A 19,495-nucleotide genomic window follows, 5' to 3' on the forward strand; every position below is an offset into this window, starting at 1 on the left:
AATGTAAAGTATAAAATTAAAGTATACATGGTATGAACGTATATGTACGCTCTTCGTACCCGAGCGCCCGCTTTTCCAGAGCGTATATATACACTCTTCGTATATGAATGGTCATTCTTCGAGGGCGTACATATACACCTGTCGGAGCGAAAGGGTTAAAAAAATTTGGAATAAAATATTGTACGTATCATATCATAATTCTATGTGTATTTAAATTTAAAAAATGGCATTTTTTTCTAGTTATGTAATTAAGAGGATACAAGAAAATCCATATTCGTACTTTATTTTTATTAAAATGATTTGTATAACGTACTACTTTAAACATCGAAGATTATGAAATTGATTTTTCATTTGTTTCTTTTAGTTTATCTTATTTTTTAACTTTTTCATTGGTAATACATGTAACTAAAATTATTTCAATCTATTATATAACACATATAAGGTTATTGATCTCTATAATTATTATTCTATGATATTAAATAATTATAATTTTGAAGAAATAATTTTAGATTTTATGTGACATTGCGCATTCTTATAATTCAATGACAGTAATTATATATAAGTATATACACGTGAGTAGTATATTTGTTTATATACATATAATTTTGAATGTAGAATTTACAAGTAAAATGAAATTTATATACGATTTGTGTAAGATATTTTAGACAAACAATTTCAGTTTCATTTACTTTTGCGAACAAGTGTTATCAAATTGTCGGTAATATTATGGTTGATATCAAATTATATTCGAAAACACCCTTCTGTATAACGAAAAAAAAATGTTAATATAAAATATGATTTATAGTTTCTACAATATAATCTTTCATGTCATATCGTTTTTTAATGGCTTGCTTTAAAATATTTCATTCAAACGAATTGCTATACGAAAAATAGTCTCGTTCACAGAGGGTTAACATTCAACTTATGCATTTTTAGAACCAACTAAGTAAGACGTCATTTTTACATGGCTACAGCTTTTAAAGTTATATCTATTTGCCATGCATAAAGTATAATTGTATGTGAACATGTCAATCATTTCTGTATATGGGTAAAAAGATTAACTAATACAAATTGGTTTATTAATAGTTATGGTATTGTGTCTTTTATAAATATCTATAATTTTGCGATTATACGTATATACAATTTGCAGAAGGTTTTCTTAGATCATGTGGGTCGTCGTATTAATTTTATAAAATATGACAATTTAACTATAAAATACTGTTTACGTTTTTAAATACGGGTTTTATAACATATAATATTAAAAATAATGTCTTTCTCAGTTGCATAACATAAAAATTTTCATAATAAATTAATGTATTGTCGTTTGTACTTTGACAGCTCGTTATTGTTATGCAGTTTAACATTATACAAAAGTAATATTTTGTTAGTTGGGAAAATTGTACTTATATTAAATTTTGCATTTTTTCGCTGCAGCGCCATCTGACGTTTTATGCGAGCAACTAATCATATATTACAATATAGGTTATATGAGTGTCTATATCCCGTTTTTGATACGTAAGTTTGACATATTCAGTTGCATTGCTCGTACCATGTCTTCGATACAAATTGATGGAGGCTTAGGTGAAGGCGTATGTATTTAATTCTAATACCCTGTCCATTTTATACATTATATAGGGTTAAACAATTAAAATATATATTAGGATCTATAAAAATATATATAAAAGAATATATAAAAATTATTTTTATTGTCGAAATGTTATTTTTAATATTTCGAAATAGAATTTAAAAAAAATATTATATTCATGTTTAGGGTGGTCAAGTATTAAGAATAGCACTTTGCCTAAGTGCATTATATAAAATTCCAGTTAAAATTAATAATATACGAGCAGGTCGTCCTAAACCTGGATTGGCTGCACAACATTTAACAGGTACATTTTTGTTGAAAGACAATTTATAGCTATTGCTAAATATATCTTTAATTCAATGTTTTTACAGGAATAAAACTATTACAGGATATGTGTAATGCAGAAATTTATGGAGCACATATAGGATCAACAAATTTAGAATTCAAACCTGGTCAGCTAAATGCAAACAAAATACAAACATTTCATGCAGATACAAGAACTGCTGGTTGTATTTGTTTATTAGGCCAAGTGGCTTTACCTTGTGCTCTTTTCTTTCCTCAAAGAGAACCTGTTACATTGATTCTCAAAGGTGGCACAAATGTTCCTATGGGGCCACATATAGAATATCTGACAGAGGTATTGAGACCATTGTTAAATAAGTTTGGAGCAGATTTTAATTTTGAAGTTCGAAAAAGGTACATATTAATATATACAGACATGACTATATTGCCATTAATGTTTTGTTATAGATTATAGGTATTCTTTAGAAAATATTAATCTTTTAATAATCTATAAAGGGGTTACTATCCTAAGGGTGGTGGATCGATACTTTTGTCCATAAAACCTGTACATATTTTGAAAGCTATTACTTTAACTGAACCAGGGATTCCACGTGAAATATTAGGTTGGGCATATGTTGCAGGTGCTGTCCATATTAGAGTATGTATTATACATGCTTTTTATGTTGGGATTGTAATATTAGATATTAAATTTTCTTAAAATAATAAATTAATGTACCTTATTTTGAAGGAAGCATACAAAATGGCAAATGATGCAAAATCAGTTTTAATAAAGGGTTTAAATAAACATAATATACCATTGCCGTCTATAAATATTGAGGAATACAAAGAAGATGAATCTCAAGCTATTGGTAATGGATTTGGAATTAAGTAAGTTTAAATATTGCAAAAAGCTTAATTTTCTACATTATATTTATAATTCAAACAAAATATAAATGATATCAGTCTAGTGTGCACTACGACTAGTGGATGTATTCTTGGTGGATCAGGATTAGGTTCTGAAAGACAGAAAGAAGTACCAGCGGGTATACAGGCAGCTAACGAAATTTTGGACACAATTTTAGCAGGGTCTTGTGTTGATGCACATGCTCAAGATCAGGTATATATTTTCATGATGTATTTATAAATTATTTTTTAATTTCATAATATAATATTATAACATTTTAAATATTTCAGTTAATTATTTTGATGGCTCTAGCCAAAGGTACTTCTAAAATTAATCTTGGAAATAAGAATCTTACTTCTCATACTAAAACAGCTATAGAAATAACAGATATGATTTTAAATCAATTTAATGTTCATTTTAAGTTCAGTGAAAACAAAAATGGTAGCGATATTCTGTATAGTTTGGAATGTGAAGGCAATGGGTATGAAAATATGGATGCGAGGTAAATAACAAATTTATATTTTATATTGCAGTAAGTATTATTTCAATGTAAAATGCATTGATGTATATGTCTGTTGTGTTTTCTCATTTTTACTTTATTTATTTTCTGAAGAATAAATAATATACTGAAATTTATACAATAACTGCTCTTTTTTCTTTGATTAAATCTATTTTATAATTTTGTAATCATTACATGTATTATATATTTATCAAACCAATAAATGAACAATTTACAATTTTTGTTATGATACAAAAGGCATAGAAGTACATTAAGAAAACATATAGTAAATCATAATAAAGTTTCGATAAAAATTATCATTCTTGTTTTTGTCTAAAAAATGGTTCCATCGTTCGCAAAAATTCTTTTTCAAACACTTCGTCCGAAAATCGATTTACAGATGCTCTGAAAGAAATATGTTTTTAATGATGTTCCCAATAGTGTACTTAAGTCGATAAATCAATACGAACGTAATAATACCTAGCAACTGTTCTAATGGTATGTCTATCTTCTGGATGCATATTAATAATACGTGCAATAATTGCTGCATATTCTTCAGCTTCTGTAGCTAAAAATCCATTTTGTGATCCTGGTTGTGTTTCTATTATATCAGCTCTAAAATTATTTATATATCATAATTGATAATGATTATACATCATTAATGACATTAATGGACACTTGTTTTATACAATTTTATTAATTATACATTGTAAATATACTTCACCTTGGACCACCAGAAGCATGAGCTATTACAATTAATCCTGCTGCCATACATTCAACAATGCTAATACCAAAATGTTCATTCCACATTGTATGTAAACCTATTGATGCTCGTTGAAGTTCCGATAGAAGTTCCGAATATGGTATATTAAGTTTAAATTCTACATTTTCATCCAATGCAAAATGTTTTGATAAATCTTGCATATCTTTCATACGTACTTCATCTTCAAAGTTTCGACAGGAACCAATAAGAATTAAACGTATCTGGAAGTAATATGATCTCAATGTAACATAATAAAGATCGCAAAACCTTCCATTTGATTATTTACATTATATTGTATTGCACTTACTTTTTCCCACATTTCTTCTTTAACAATTGATCTAAGTTCATACATGGCCCTCAACATTAATGGATGATTTTTTTCTGGTCTGAACTGTGCAATCGATACTATACGAATATCATTGCATTTTTCGTCGTCATTGAAAAGTGGCAGCGATGTTAATTGTTTTACATCGCATGGTGGATAAATTTTATGGGTTTTTAGAGGACATTTCCAAATTGTGTTAATATGTTCTTCAGTCCATGAAGAGTTAACCATTACTATTTCTGCCCTACTGCCAACCCAACCATATATCTGAAGCAATTGTGAATTATAATACTGAAATATAATTCTTTAGTAATTTTCATGTACATACAAGTCCAAACAATTTATAATATGCAAGTTTGGCTGCCGACAAAAATGGATTTCTAGCTATAACTCCTCTGTTAGTATGAGAGGCAACTCTTCTGTAAACATGCTTCAACATATCAGTTGAAATTGTAGGATAGTGAGTATATGATGCTACTCGACATCCACCAATGTATTTAAATAACGGATAAGTGAATGCATAACCCATAGTATCAATGTAAACATCTAAAACAATATTTTACATATGTGATTTACAGTAACATAATATTTGTAAATTTGCATTGAAATTAGTGTAAAACTTTCTCACCTGGTACAAAGCTATTTAAAGCTTCAATACCTAACCAAATTGATCCTAAACTCTGTCCCAAAAGTGTAAAATAAGGGTACATTGAAGCTTCTACCCATTTGCGTCTATGCAAATACACAAATTCAATTTTACGCTGAATTTTATAGTTAAATACTTTTTCTGTCTTATTTAATATTTGTTCAGGATGTACATCAAGATCTCCAGTATAAATAACTATGTATACATTAGGATATCTGTAAAAACAATATAGGAATTAAAATGTTATTAATTAATTTATCAATTATTTTAAGTAGCCTTATACCTGGTTTGTATAGCACTGACAATTGCCCAAAGTACTCTTTCGCCACCACCACCTGAATTACAATATGGATGAAAGAGACCTACAACTGTTTCCTTCTGTGATCTCTTTGTTCGCTTTTTAGAATATTGTTTTCTCCATGTTATTAACAAAATAGGTAAAGCAATGAATATACATAATATTTTACATGTAGCTACCACTAACAACATATTTAATGAAAATAACTGAAAGTGTATCCTGAAAAAGTATAAGATTATGAATCTACATAGAAATTATTTAATCAGGTTTTAATAAAATACATTATTTTTATAAGATAAATGCAAATCTTACATAGGACAATAAAAATTCATACTTTTAAATAAATTACTTTAACACGTATTTTATATGATTCTTTAGCACATTTTACGTAAATTAGAAATTTTATGATCATACCATAACCTATTTTGATTCCGTATGATATTATTTAATATACAAAAATATATGACTTTTATAAAATCAAAGTGATAATTGATAAAATTTAATTAATGGCATATCTCCTTAAGTAATGTATACCAATTGCATATTCGTATTATGCAAACCTCTAATTTTATTTTTTAATTTCTGTCAATGTTATCTGTATCTCATTCTTTAAATTTGAGTTCATAACTATGTGTAGACGACATTTCAATTCAATAATACACATAGATATTGTGTTAAACTTATGGTATATTGATGTACTTATAAGATATGTAAATATATTAGAAGTTCTTTATAATAGTAAATTATAGATACTACTTTTAATTTTTTATTTCATTACGCAAAATATCTAATTACAATGAATTTAATTTTATAAATTTCGAATTTTCAATTAAAATAAAAGTAATAAAATAGTATTTATAAAATATAATTCAAAATTTGAAATTCTTAATTTTCTTTTATTTATTCTGATATATGAAAATGATATAAAATTATATGTTATTTTATATTATTTTAATGTACAAGAAAAGAAAAAATATAAAAAATAAAATAAATTTTAACTTCTTCCTATCTTTAGTCTAGGTTCTAATTTTAATTCGCATATGCCTGAGACTAACCAAACCCTGTACATTTTCTTATTGATGAATGCACCTCGTTCAAGTACCAACAATTGAGTGTTACAGATGTGAACAGAAATTCATTGTCTATTTGCTGCTTGTGCTGACATCCATGTAGTTCCTCAAATCTTTTTTCAGGTTATATTACATTTATTAAGCAACTTTGATAACGTCCGATTAAAATAGTTTTTATAGAATAAAAGAAAAGTATTTAACCAAATTTAAGTAGTGTAAACTTATTTTAGATGATGTGTTTATGTATGTATTTTAGTTTTTTCTTTTTTATTAATTCGAAATAAAGTGTATCTCCACAGTTGTAATCAGTGAATAAGATTTTGCGAGTAATGTATTCCTATCCGATGGTGTATAACGTATGTGAAACAGTGAAAGAACTGAAACAAATTGAACTATTTCTCTCGACGAAAGTATTTTATTTCATCCATAGGATTGACTGGTGTGTAGTCTTCTTTTAATAATTTTTCAATCATACGCGTTGTTTAAACTCCAATTGTATGATAACTTTATTTTTGGGACGTGTCAGTTACGTATACTGACGAACAATAAAGCGAATAAATAATATCGATTCACGATTTAATTAATTTCATTAGTTCATTAGTAATTCTAATTGATAACAGTGTTGATTAATTCTTGGTTTTTGCCATACCCATATTTTATACAATGATTAAATGTATTTTACTCGTTTATTTATTTTTTTAGATTTTTGTTGTTATATTTTCGGTATAACTTTTTTATTTTTAATGTTTTCCAATTTTACTATATTTATGAAAATATTATTAAATAAACCATTTTAAATTACTAAGTGTAATTATATATTGTTAAATGTAAATATTGTTAAATGTAATCTATTTATAATATTATTTTGTAGAAGAAATGGAAGCGGTTAACACAAAGACATCAGTAAATGACAATCTTCAACTTGATGAAATAGGTACAGGTAACCTAATACATTTGTTGTAAGTTATTTATTTAAAAAGCTATAATATAATTTTTACAATATGCTTACATTAAATAATTTTATCATATTTAAAATTAATGTTTGATCATTGATTTTGCAGGACAGGCAGATACAGAAGAAGCAACAGATGTAAAGCTGACATTGACAAAAGAAGAGTAAGTGATCTGTTTCTACTATCAATATCTACATAAATTATAATATATTTCTATGTTAAAGATTACAAAACATTTTATTGTTTTGTGTTTAATTTTGTATTTTATTTTGAATGTATATCTATATACCTTTTGTACTTATGGTAATTAGATAGATTGAGTAACAGAGTAGAATAGAACAAAGAAAGTTTTTTTGTACAGAATAAATATGTAATATTGATAATTATTACCGATAATATTATCATTTATCGTTAATTATTTAACCATTGCCAACTAGCCAAGGACAAATAAGTTTTCTTTACAATTATTGCTTACCATTTGTGCATTGTTCTGTCATTAAATTTGTTGGTACAAAGAAACACATATATAAAAGAAACATAAGTTGGCTGAAAAATAATACATATAAATTGATCTTCGAAATTAAAAGCATAGATTACTGCTTGATGGTTTAAAAAATCAAACGATAATGTTTTGATGATAGAACTTGAAGAATAGAAGAATGTTATTGAGTGATCGTATTTCAAAAAACACGGTGACTCGCGATGCTTTTATTTTCTAATCGAAACAAAGAATAGATCGACTTTCGAAATTTGATCGTGGTCTATTGATCGTTAAAATCTACAAGAGTACAGTTAACGTGCTTCCTTCGCTTTATCGAATAACTTCAATTTTATCACGTATCAATTTGAGAAACACATAATTTTACTATTATCGTAATGCGGAAGATAGCAAATACATGGAAATACAAATTATTAAATTCTACCAAAAATTTGGGGTAAGTTAGCTACTGAATTAATTTTTATTGTGAAAGAAATAACTATTTTTATAAGCCTTTTATTCGATTATAACAGTGAAATTAATACAAAATTATTGTTTCATATCGATTTTTTCTTATGAAAAATTTAACTACAATTTCGATTTAACAAATAAAAGAGATAATTGAATAATACATAAATTACTCGCTAAGACAAATCTGTCCAGCTGATCTATGGTTTTAATACGCGAATCTGGAGCATGCCTTTCTCTCTTGTGCACGCAATACTTGTTCGAACTGTTTTCAGGTATATGTATCTTTAGTTCTAACGAAACACGTGCATTCCGTGACAGCTTTCAACCGTTCAATGTGTTTCGTTCTTCAGCCAGTGTATTTTACTCATATTTTCGTTTGATCAAATTAATTTTGTTTTTCATTGTTCTTTTCATTTTTGTCTCCGTTTTCATCAATTTTAAAACGTATTTCTAAAATATTCGTGTTATTTGTTAGATATAACCTGGAATGTGACTTTATTCGAACGCGAAGTCGATGAAACGTAACGGATTTTTTAATTTCTTTCGACTTTCTCCTTTCGATTTACATATTTCTCGGCGCGTTTTCGATTTGTTCGGGTATCGTTTTGGTAGATAGTGCTTTTATAAAGTCTCCGAAGGAAACAAGATAAAGTTTGCGGTTTAACGAGTTCTTCGCAATTACGTTAAGGCAAAATTATTAAATATCGAAAAATAAACAAGTTACTTGTGATTCTTTAATTGGACTTTGCAAAAATATCATAGCTTGTTTCATTTATTGCACAATGAAAACTCTGTGTTCGCAATTGAAAATAAGAAGCAAGTATTAGAAGAATCGTGAAGGTAAAAAACAGAAAACGATCCAATACAAATGAAAGTGTGCGCTACTTACATATGTATGTATGTAAACAAGGATAACTCGACTCGCAACATTTGTGTATTACCTTTGAATTCTCTGTGTATTATAACGTCGACAAATGTCTGTTGGAATAGAAGTTTTAAAGCGAATATTAGCTCAAAAGTTGAAACTAAACTAAGCAGCTGATATATATGTTTTACAATATTGCTATTGAAAAGCACAGAGCATTATAAAAAAAGAATAAAAGAATATAATATATAAAAAATATTTAATTAAATATCAATTGTAATACAGATTTCGAGTTGAAGAAAAGGCAAATAACAAAGAAAATGCAGAAAAAGACAATATTAGATTGAACGTCATTTATAATTCTCGGGCAGTTGTACAAGCACAGATTTGCTTAAGTAAAATTTAGACTCTTAAGGAGATAAAAGAGCACTAAAGCAAACATTGTAACTTGTTTCCTTGTTGCAATGCTACATAAAAGAACTGATAATGAAGAATACTTTGTCAGTATTTTCATTCGGTTTTACTTCACTTTATCGAACTCGATTTATTCTTTGCGCGACGAGCAAGATTGACGTAAAATAGTATGCAGCTTTCGAATCGACTGCAGAAAATTTGACTAGGATAGTGAAATTGTATCATATCTTTTGTATAAAATTCTTTGTTTACAATTGCACGAAGATAATATGGCTGAAAAAATGAAATTAGTCCGGTCAGTATTTTTACTTTTATTTATTCAAAGAATTTATATCTAAAACCTCCAAGTTTGAGATGTATGTATATGCAAACAGAAAGCTCTGCTCTTTGTTTATTAATTCGATATTGTGCGTCAGTGATACATAATGTAATTGTAAGACGCAGAATAATAATTTGTTATTACCTAAAAGATAATTAAAAGATAACGTTTCCGAAATTCGATTAATCGAAGAAAGAGTCGTGTGCAGAAAGTGTGACGAAGTATTTCCCTTTCGATCCGTCTATTTTGTTAATTCTTTTTCTTTATACAAAGGTATTCAAAGCGAACATTTACAGTACGCGACAAAAGAATAGCACACCCTGTAGCTTTCAGTGTTTCTTGAAACTAATACGATGTATGCATATGTTATATATGTACTCGTGCAGTATCTTCGGTTCTTAATAGTACAGAGGAATATTAACCACAGTTTACATTTCCTTCTACAAATAATACTTGTTCATGTGTAAAATGACTGCGACAAAATGGCAACACAGGTATTAAAAAGTAGATCAACAAGAATTCTGTTTTCGAAAATGAGAAAGATTCTCATACATTTCCATACGCTAAATCCGAATTTGGCAGCCAAAACTGCTTATTGTCTTAAGTTTATGAATTAAATAAACAAAAACTATCGATTTTTGTCATTTTTTCGAAAATGTTTCAGAGAAAGTATTTTTTTGTCACCATCTTTATCATCTGCTTCGAACAGTACTAACCTTCTCCTGTAAAATAAAATTTGTTTTATAATCAGATAATTTCTTTTTTTCGAGATACATATGCCGTTTTGAGGTTATTCGAGAACTACTGTAAATCAGTGTGCGATTACTTTGCCACGTACTATACTTCGAATGATTTTACCTATATTCCGAATGATTAACGAGATTGGTATTTGATCGGTTATTTCTTGTTGCTTATATCTTCCGATTTTAGACTTATTACGGCATCATCGTTTAAGTGGAGCTGGGAAGGAATTGTGCGAGTGTAGAGTAGTTGACAAAAGATCGTGTGCACTTGTTCGATATCGGTTAATCCTTGTAGGAGAGCAATGATCAGTCGAATAAGTGCCGTGAGCAAAAAGGCTGGGATTGACTTGTCGAGACGATTATAGGAGTTATCAGTTGGCCGTTGATATCAATTCGAGTCAAGCACACGAACGCGTGTTTGGTTTTCGCCCCACTCGTTACCACCGGAACTTGTTCGCTTTCGAGAATCGTGATCCCGTGATCTGCCCGCGACACGCACGAATTGCACGTACTGCACGTATTTACATACAATTCAGAAAATCTTTAAACCGATCTTACAGAACGGTCACAATCCGGTATTACGAGATTCGAAGATCGCTCCTTTGTCCTTTGTCTACTACTATATTATTTGTTGATGCTCCAGAGTTTCATAGATACCTGATAAATTTTTCCACGTTTTTTTATTTCTTCGCACGACCCTTGTCGCGTATATCCATAAATTTCATACAATTTAAAATGAGTAGAGACCTTTCGCGTTATATATATTTTTTCCCTTATTTCTTCCTTGTTTCTCATCGGAAAATTGCGGTTTTGTAATATAGTCTGATCCAACTTTATCTCTACAAAGTTTGACGCTTATCGGCGTGTAAGCAGTTGTTAAAAATTCGTTATCGTCCCTCGATATTTTAACCGAATGGAATTACGGTTTTTGTACTTAATTCAACGCGAGTAACGACTGATTATCCGTAAAAGATATTTCCGGTAAAAGATCCTCCATCGCTAGTTCTTTGTCGTGTTTGAACTTATTGTTAGAGTCATGGACGACGATACACAGCCTCTGATTCGAAAGAAAAAGGAGATGGTGATGGACTTGTTTTGGTAAGATTTGTTAATCCCTGTAATGGTAAAATTGTAAAAAAATAATTAATATTATTGTTGATACCGTTCAATGTTTCTTTATCTTTCGTGACAAATAATAATTATCGACGATACACTGACAAGGAGTTATTAATTTTGCAACTTACACTGTAGCGCGTGACGAAAAGTAGACCTTGATTACCTACGATAAAAATCGAGAAGTATTATACGGTGATCGAAAGAGTTATATCGAGATGTCTTAAATCGATATAAACGCAGTATCTGTAATTTTACCGAACGCATTAACGACAGGCGCGCATGTTATATAAATCGAATAGTTTAGTTCCTCTTTCGATAAGATTGAATGTACGTTTCGAATCAGTTGAAATGAAAAAAATGCGTAGTTTACGTTTTTGCATTAGTAATAAAACGTTTTGCCTATCGCTGGTCGTTGGTATCGCTTATTTTAAAATGCGAATCGATAGTGTAAAATTATTCTATTCGTTAATAACTATTGGCATTCAGTTCGAGGAAAACTGTTGTAATTAGAAAGAAATATATTTACTTGCTCATATTTCAGTTCACTTACACAACAATGGTTTTTATACTCGGCCGATAACGGCCGGCTTGTGTTTTTTTCCTTTTGAAAAAGTTGTTGACTGAATCGTTTTTGCAGCATAATTACATATAAAATGAAATTGAAAAGATCGATGTTTTGCTCGTTATTTTTAGGGATGGCGACGATGATGTCAATTACGAAGGGACAGCGCATTTGGTCTACGTTTCTGAGTCGCAGGAAATTAAAAATTCCTCGAATAATTCTGGTACGGTGAAGATTAACATCGAGGGTATGAGATGTCAGAGCTGTGTGAAGAACATCGAGGCAACCATAGGTAGTCGATCGGAAATCTTAAGTATTAAAGTAGTCTTAGAAGAGAAGCTCGGTTACATTGAATACAAGGCAGACGAAATTACGCCTGATGAATTGGTCGAAGCTATAGAAGACATGGGTTTTACTGCTTCTTTATGTCGGAATGAAAGCAGTTCTGTAGAAAAGAATCAGAAAAGTTGTCTATTACAATCAACCACTAGCACTTGTAGTATACACGTTGATGGAATGACTTGTATGTCTTGCGTTAAAACTATTACTGGTAAGTAACATATTTCTTAAACCAACACTTGTTAGTAATGAAGTTATTGCATATCTCCTCTTTTTCTATTACAGATATCCTATCGGAGAAATCAGGAATAAAAGAGCTGAATGTTAGTTTAGAGAATAAGGAAGCTAAAGTTTCGTATAACGACAATGACGTAACGGCAGAACAAATATCAGCATTCATTGAAGAAATGGGTTTCAATGCGTTTGTTAAAGAAGTAAATGGCAAAATCGTTGGAATGATAGATTCGTCGTTGAAAACTGATTCTGCACAGGGTGAAGAAATTTCGTTGCAGATGAATGGAGGAGGTGACGTAAAAGCTCAGAATCAAACAGCAAAATGTTTCTTACATATAACGGTAAATATAGGATCATATCGTGTTTCATTTGTGTCGTTATTTTGTTATTAAAAATCGGTTTGTTTTTCATAGGGAATGACTTGCGCTTCCTGTGTCATTGCTATAGAAAAACATTGTAAAAAATTGTACGGTGTAAACAATATCTTGATAGCATTGTTGGCGGCAAAGGCAGAAGTTACATTTGACCCGGATAAGATAAGGGCGGTCGATATAGCTTCCAGCGTATCCGAATTAGGTTTTCCTACTACTTTGATCGAGGAACCTGGGACCGGTAAAGGAGAAATTGAACTGAAAGTATGGAATTCATGAAAATTCCAAAACGAAATTATTTATGCTAAAATTATTTATTTCGTATGATTTACGATTAACGACGACGTTCTTAATCCCGATTTTATCAGATTTCAGGTATGACATGCGCATCTTGCGTAAATAAAATAGAATCGACTGTGAAGAAATTACCTGGCGTTCATTCGGCCGCAATTGCTCTAGCAACTCAACGAGGCAAATTCAAATATGACGTAGAAAAACTGGGCGTTAGAGACATTATTGATTGCATTAACAAATTAGGTTTCACCGCTATGCTATTTAATAATGGAGATAAAGAAAATAGAGATTATTTGGATCAAAAGTAAGCATAATATGCAGTTTGTGTTACTTTTGAAGGAATAGAAACTTACTTATGAATATGACTTTTCGTTTTCTTTAAAAAAAAATTTTTTTTTTATATAGAGAAGAAATAAACAAATGGCGGACAGCGTTTCTAGTATCTTTAATTTTTGGCATACCGTGTATGTTAGCCATGACATACTTTATGGTTGTTATGTCCATTGGTGAAAAATCGCACGAAGATATGTGTTGTATAGTACCTGGTCTTTCATGGGAAAATCTAATTCTTTTTATATTTTCTACGCCAGTTCAGGTAATTTTGAATATTTATTTAGGTCAAGAAATTAATTATAAATTTGACACACTAATGTTTACAGTTTTTTGGTGGCTGGCATTTCTATGTTCAAGCATATAAAGCTTTAAAACATGGTACAGCTAACATGGATGTTTTAATCTCTATGACCACTACAGTATCTTATTTATATTCAGTTGCTGTACTTACAGCAGCCATGATAATGAAGGAGCATGTCAGTCCTCAAACATTTTTTGATACTCCACCAATGTTGTTGGTATTTATCAGCTTAGGAAGGTGGTTAGAGCATGTTGCAAAGGTTTGATTAGTTCTTTTATATAAATATCGCAGTTATATTGTTAATTTAGTTGTGCAGCAGAAATTAATAAATAGATAAAAAATAATTAACTTTTCAGGGAAAGACTTCGGAAGCTTTATCGAAGTTATTGTCTTTGAAAGCAACAGATGCGGTTCTAGTTACATTAGGTCTTAACAATGAAATATTATCTGAACGTTTAATTAGTATAGATTTAGTACAACAGGGAGATGTACTAAAAGTAGTTCAAGGTGCCAAAGTTCCGGTTGATGGTAGGGTTTTGTCAGGACATTCTACTTGTGACGAGAGTCTAATTACCGGGGAAAGTATGCCGGTGCCAAAAAAGAAAGGGTCTGTTGTGATAGGTGGCTCGATAAATCAAAATGGTCCACTTTTAATTACTGCCACACATACAGGAGAACATACGACATTGGCACAAATTGTACGATTGGTAGAAGAGGCTCAAATGAATAAAGCACCTATACAACATTTAGCTGATAAGATAGCTGGTTATTTCATTCCATTGGTTATAGCTGTTTCTATTGTGACTTTAATCATTTGGATTATAGTGGGATATGTGAATATAAATAATTTACCGATCTCTCACGATGATCAAATTAATAAACACGGATTGAACAGAGAAGAGATTATATTTAAATATGCTTTTCGAAGTGCTCTTTGCGTATTAGCAATAGCTTGTCCATGTGCGTTGGGTTTAGCGACACCGACTGCTGTTATGGTTGGTACTGGAATCGGTGCATTAAATGGTATCTTAATAAAGGGTGCTGAACCTTTGGAGAATGCACACAAAGTTAAATGTATTGTATTTGATAAAACGGGAACAATAACACACGGTGTGCCAATGGTAACAAAAATAAATCTGTTGGTAAATGAAAATGTTTGTTCGTTAGCGAAGTTCTTAGTTATTGTTTGTACAGCTGAAACAAATAGCGAACATCCAATCGCATCAGGTGAGACATTGATAATATTTATATTTTTTAATTATTACATCTAGCATTAAATTACATTAAATTACATTAAATTACATTAAATTAATTCTTTTTTTTTTTGAAGCGATTGTTCGGTACGTGAAAGAAACGATAGGTTCAGAAACAACTGGACAGTGTATGAATTTTCAAACAGTTGCTGGTTGTGGACTTAAGTGTAAAGTATCACATATTTCAACAATACTGGCCGATGCATTAAAATCTGAAAAAATTATTAACTATGTTAACGAAGTAAAAAAATTATCTTCTGGAACATATAATCTAAATAATATATCAATCGATGTTACACCAATTACGAGTACGAGCCAAGGTAGACAGAATTTGGACCTGGAATTGTTGTTGAATCCGGATTCCCATGGTGATCAAATTAATCCTGACGATGTATATGAAATTTGTATCGGCAATCGAGAGTGGATGCGAAGAAACGCTGTAAATATACCGCAAGAAGTAGAGTTGAAAATGGTTGCTGAGGAAAATTTAGGCCATACTGCAGTTTTAGCAGTAATAAATAATGTATTGATAGCTATGATCAGTGTAGCAGACACGGTCAAACCTGAAGCTCATCTAGCAATTTATACTTTAAAAAAGATGGGTTTAGAAGTTATTCTTTTAACAGGAGATAATAGAATAACTGCTGCTTCTATTGCTAGACATGTAAGCTTCGTTTTATTCTACAAGTTCATTGATGAATTTTTATAAATTAACAAGATATCTATTATTTATGTAGGTTGGTATTAGTAGAGTATTTGCTGAGGTATTACCTTCGCATAAAGTTGCTAAAATTCAGCGCTTACAAGATCAAGGTTTGAGAGTTGCAATGGTAGGAGATGGGGTTAATGATAGTCCTGCTCTTGCTCAATCAGATGTTGGTATTGCAATAGCTTCTGGTACAGATGTTGCTGTGGAAGCAGCTGATGTGGTTCTTATGCGAGTAAGTTAAAAATATTACATTTCTTCAACATTTCACGCGTATACGACACGCTATGTTAATAATCATTTTTTAGAACGATCTTTTGGATGTTATCGCGTGTTTGGATTTATCGAGGAAGACAGTTCTTCGAATAAGACTGAACTTTTTATTTGCTAGTATCTATAATCTGTTGGGTATTCCTATTGCTGCTGGGATATTTAGTTCATTCGGATTCTTTCTTCAACCTTGGATGTCATCAGCGGCGATGGCATTAAGTTCAGCATCCGTAGTTGGTAGTTCTTTATTATTGAAATTGTAGGTATTAAACAGAAACGTAGAGGTTCTGTTTCTAAAAATGAAAAGCAAAGAAAGTAAGATACAATGTTTTATTGTTTTCATATTTATTTTTATAGATATCGTAAACCGACAAAGGCCATCTTAGAAACACCCGAATATTTAACAGCGATGCACGCTCATTCTACCGCAAGAAGAATCGATTTAGATACGGTATCTCTTCACTGTGGTTTAGATGATTCTGTAATACCTATTATGCATAGATCAACATCGACATTGTCCAGGTACGATCACACTTCTTCTATGCTTTCAAAGTTTGTACTAAATTGTAATAATCCTACTGCTTGATGGAATTACAGCAACTGATTTTTAACATTATGAATTGGTGTTATCTTCTTCATTGTAACATACTAATATCAAGGTGTTAGTTTTATTGAACTTTATATGCTTGCTATTTATCATTTATATTAGTAATGTTGTATTAAAGTAACAAAAATATTAAAAATTGTTAGTTAAATTAAATGGATACTATAGTAAAATTTACTAGTTGTAACATGCTTGGTAGTTCAGAGATCAAATTTTTTTTATTAACAAATTAACATTTTAATTGTATTGCACATAAATAAAACAAGATGTGAATTGGAAATTAATATTAAAAGAGATTTTCTTAATTATATAATGATTTATTGTTAGATACATATAAAACATATAAGACTGATCAAAAAGAAACTATATTAAAGAAAAGATTGTATATATATCATTTTTTAATAGTTGCAAATAATGTGTTAAAAAGATAGTAATACAGTTAATTATTTATATTTACCGTTTAATCTTACCGTTCCGAATTGTAAATATTGTATTAAATGTAAATAATTGATATGAAATAAGATATTTTTTATTGTACATCGATTTTAGATATTGTAAAAGGAAATCCTTTTGTAAATAAATATTTAGATTTTTTATACATACCTATATTATCTATTAAATAAGTTATTTGATCCTAAGGATTTTTGTTGTCTTTCAATGTTTGATTGTATATTTTTTTGCATTATTTTACAATATTTACTTTTTATAATCTGTATATGTGTGTATGTTAGTTACAAACTGTCTTGGACATTCATAATGTTACAGCAATATTTGGAGGGGCTCTCGTTATAAATCTTTTTATTGATTGTAAGAAAAATATTTTATAATTATAGCATGTATTTTTTCGGATTAATGTGACAGAATTTAATACAGAATGTATTTAATTTCTTTGCTTACAGCTAATGAATGATTTTTCGAATATCTTACAATTGATTTGTTTGTACGTATTTCGACTTTCTTCTTACGTTTATATTACTGTAATGCTCATTGATTGACATTACAGTAGTTAGACCTCTTTTGCAGCATTTTAGCTTATACATATACTTGTGTAATAATGTAGTCTAATGTAAAGAGATGTGACTTTCTTCTAATGCTTATATTAGTGCAATGATTATTGACTAACAGTATGGCATTTAAATCTCTTATCTGCAATATTTTGGCTTATACTTGTGCAATACTATAGTTTAATATAAAAAAGATGTGACATAGTAATAAGAAATAGTTCATAAATTGAGAATAAGTCATCTTTAAATATAAAATAAGGTAATACATTTTTTAATTTATACATTAATATTTTAACATGACTTCAATAAATAAAATAATTTGTTTGTATTATTCGATTCAATTACAGGCTATTTAGAAGATCTAAGGATGATATAGAGGGTCGGCTTCTAGCTGAAGATGTTGATGAAATTGATTTGGTAACAGATTTTTCTGGTTATCGGAAAAATGTAGAGGACCATGCAAACGTAATACCCTTATGACTTGTAAGAATGTTTTTTTCTCAATAACTCATATTATTTTCGTGTGTATGCGTGCTCGCTCACGCATATGTATGCTTGTGTGTGTGTGTACGCGTATACATATTTTTTAATAACAATTTAATGATCTGACATTTAATAAATATTTGAATATTTTACTATAATATTTTATTGTAAACATAATCATTGAAGTATGATTTTTGTTTTAAGATAGTTTCAAAATGTATTTCATAAGTAATTTTTAAATTTTTAATAGGTTTAACAAAAGGAAACAAAATCAAGCAAAATATGAAGACCTTAATGGTGCTTTTATAGATATATAATTTTTATTTTTTTTACATTCAGGTTATCAATAGTATTACTATATTTACAGTTTTTAATTTCTCCAAATGAAATTCGTAATAACTTTTTGTATTACATTATGTTTTGTATTTAATATATTTTATATAAAAAATGCAATCATTATTTTATAAAAAAATAGAAATACTATTAGTATATTTTAATAAAAAGTATTATGAAAGTGATAGGTAAAAAGTTCATTGGGACCATGCTTTAGTTTGAGTACGTACAAATTTGAAATACTTTAAAGTTTATGGAAATATATATTTTACTTGTTACAAAAATATAATGAATCTTAAAACTTGAATAAATTCTAATTAAAATTTTCAAACGAAATATTTAATATTTGGCTATAGTGCCTCAGTTTACATAATCATATTTAGTTGTGCTTTTTACCTATTCTAAATATCCTTAAAACATGTTTTTTATAAAAACACAAACTGATATACATATAAACAGAGAAATATTATATAGATTAACTTGTACATTAATATATTATATTTATTTTATATTTGAAATTAAAATATTGATATATAAAATATTTTCAAGATTACATTTGTGTATATACTTAAATCTTTTATCTATTAAATACTTTCTTTCAAAATTTCTACTTATGTAAGATAGATATCATAAAACATATAAATATATATATGTACATATATACATATGTTTATATC

General features: G+C 29.2%; 3 protein-coding genes across 9 annotated transcripts; 2 read left to right on the forward strand and 1 right to left on the reverse strand.

The window, feature by feature from the left end:
* The first annotated feature begins 1,535 nt into the window (after nt 1-1,535).
* On the forward strand, nt 1,536-3,277 carry Rtca (RNA 3'-terminal phosphate cyclase). The gene is made up of 7 exons (XM_017899110.1): nt 1,536-1,589; nt 1,772-1,889; nt 1,957-2,281; nt 2,384-2,525; nt 2,616-2,755; nt 2,831-2,984; nt 3,062-3,277. The coding sequence occupies exons 1-7, from the start codon at nt 1,551-1,553 to the stop codon at nt 3,275-3,277; spliced, it is 1,134 nt and encodes a 377-aa protein (XP_017754599.1). The 5' UTR covers nt 1,536-1,550.
* Nucleotides 3,278-3,550: 273 nt separating this feature from the next.
* Alg11 (ALG11 alpha-1,2-mannosyltransferase) lies at nt 3,551-6,454 on the reverse strand. 4 transcript variants are annotated; one of them, XM_017899127.1, is made up of 8 exons: nt 5,615-5,643; nt 5,288-5,521; nt 4,987-5,219; nt 4,687-4,904; nt 4,341-4,625; nt 3,995-4,254; nt 3,751-3,885; nt 3,551-3,675 (listed from the first exon to the last, which is right to left on the reverse strand). In XM_017899127.1, exons 1-8 carry the CDS (start codon nt 5,632-5,634, stop codon nt 3,588-3,590), a joined length of 1,473 nt encoding a protein of 490 aa, XP_017754616.1. In that variant the 5' UTR covers nt 5,635-5,643; the 3' UTR covers nt 3,551-3,587. The 4 variants fall into 4 exon arrangements, with proteins under 4 accessions (XP_017754616.1, XP_017754617.1, XP_017754619.1 ...); XM_017899128.1 differs by lacking the exon at nt 5,615-5,643 and adding an exon at nt 6,358-6,454 and having other exon boundaries at nt 3,588-3,675; XM_017899130.1 differs by lacking the exon at nt 5,615-5,643 and adding an exon at nt 5,717-5,730 and having other exon boundaries at nt 3,588-3,675.
* A 144-nt stretch (nt 6,455-6,598) lies between these two features.
* On the forward strand, nt 6,599-18,594 carry ATP7 (copper-transporting ATPase 1). 4 transcript variants are annotated; one of them, XM_017899183.1, is made up of 15 exons: nt 6,599-6,811; nt 7,244-7,312; nt 7,434-7,488; nt 12,425-12,843; nt 12,918-13,207; nt 13,280-13,501; nt 13,606-13,835; nt 13,937-14,126; nt 14,191-14,424; nt 14,522-15,392; nt 15,496-16,082; nt 16,156-16,359; nt 16,433-16,653; nt 16,752-16,916; nt 18,350-18,482. In XM_017899183.1, the coding sequence occupies exons 2-15, from the start codon at nt 7,249-7,251 to the stop codon at nt 18,480-18,482; spliced, it is 3,885 nt and encodes a 1,294-aa protein (XP_017754672.1). In that variant the 5' UTR covers nt 6,599-6,811; nt 7,244-7,248. The 4 variants fall into 4 exon arrangements, with proteins under 4 accessions (XP_017754672.1, XP_017754674.1, XP_017754673.1 ...); XM_017899185.1 differs by having other exon boundaries at nt 7,244-7,306; XM_017899184.1 differs by lacking the exon at nt 6,599-6,811 and having other exon boundaries at nt 7,249-7,312; nt 18,350-18,594.
* Nucleotides 18,595-19,495: the final 901 nt, after the last annotated feature.

This window comes from Eufriesea mexicana, unplaced genomic scaffold, assembly GCF_001483705.2.
Source record: "Eufriesea mexicana isolate 0111107269 unplaced genomic scaffold, ASM148370v2 scaffold793, whole genome shotgun sequence".
Taxonomy (NCBI): Eukaryota; Metazoa; Arthropoda; class Insecta; order Hymenoptera; family Apidae; genus Eufriesea; species Eufriesea mexicana.

Bases quoted from the DNA above. Each gene is read 5' to 3' on its own strand.
- Rtca (XM_017899110.1), top strand. From the start codon at position 1,551: ATGTCTTCGATACAAATTGATGGAGGCTTAGGTGAAGGC. The intron at 1,590-1,771 runs GTATGTATTTAA...ATTCATGTTTAG, and splicing joins ATGGAGGCTTAGGTGAAGGC to GGTGGTCAAGTATTAAGAAT. The intron at 2,756-2,830 runs GTAAGTTTAAAT...AAATGATATCAG, and splicing joins GGTAATGGATTTGGAATTAA to TCTAGTGTGCACTACGACTA.
- ATP7 (XM_017899183.1), top strand. From the start codon at position 7,249: ATGGAAGCGGTTAACACAAAGACATCAGTAAATGACAATCTTCAACTT. The intron at 14,425-14,521 runs GTTTGATTAGTT...TTAACTTTTCAG, and splicing joins GGTTAGAGCATGTTGCAAAG to GGAAAGACTTCGGAAGCTTT. The intron at 16,917-18,349 runs GTACGATCACAC...ATTCAATTACAG, and splicing joins TCAACATCGACATTGTCCAG to GCTATTTAGAAGATCTAAGG.
- Alg11 (XM_017899127.1), bottom strand. From the start codon at position 5,634: ATGAATTTTTATTGTCCTAT. The intron at 4,626-4,686 runs GTATGTACATGA...CAATTGCTTCAG, and splicing joins ATTATAAATTGTTTGGACTT to ATATATGGTTGGGTTGGCAG. The intron at 4,255-4,340 runs GTAAGTGCAATA...TATTACTTCCAG, and splicing joins AAGAAGAAATGTGGGAAAAA to ATACGTTTAATTCTTATTGG.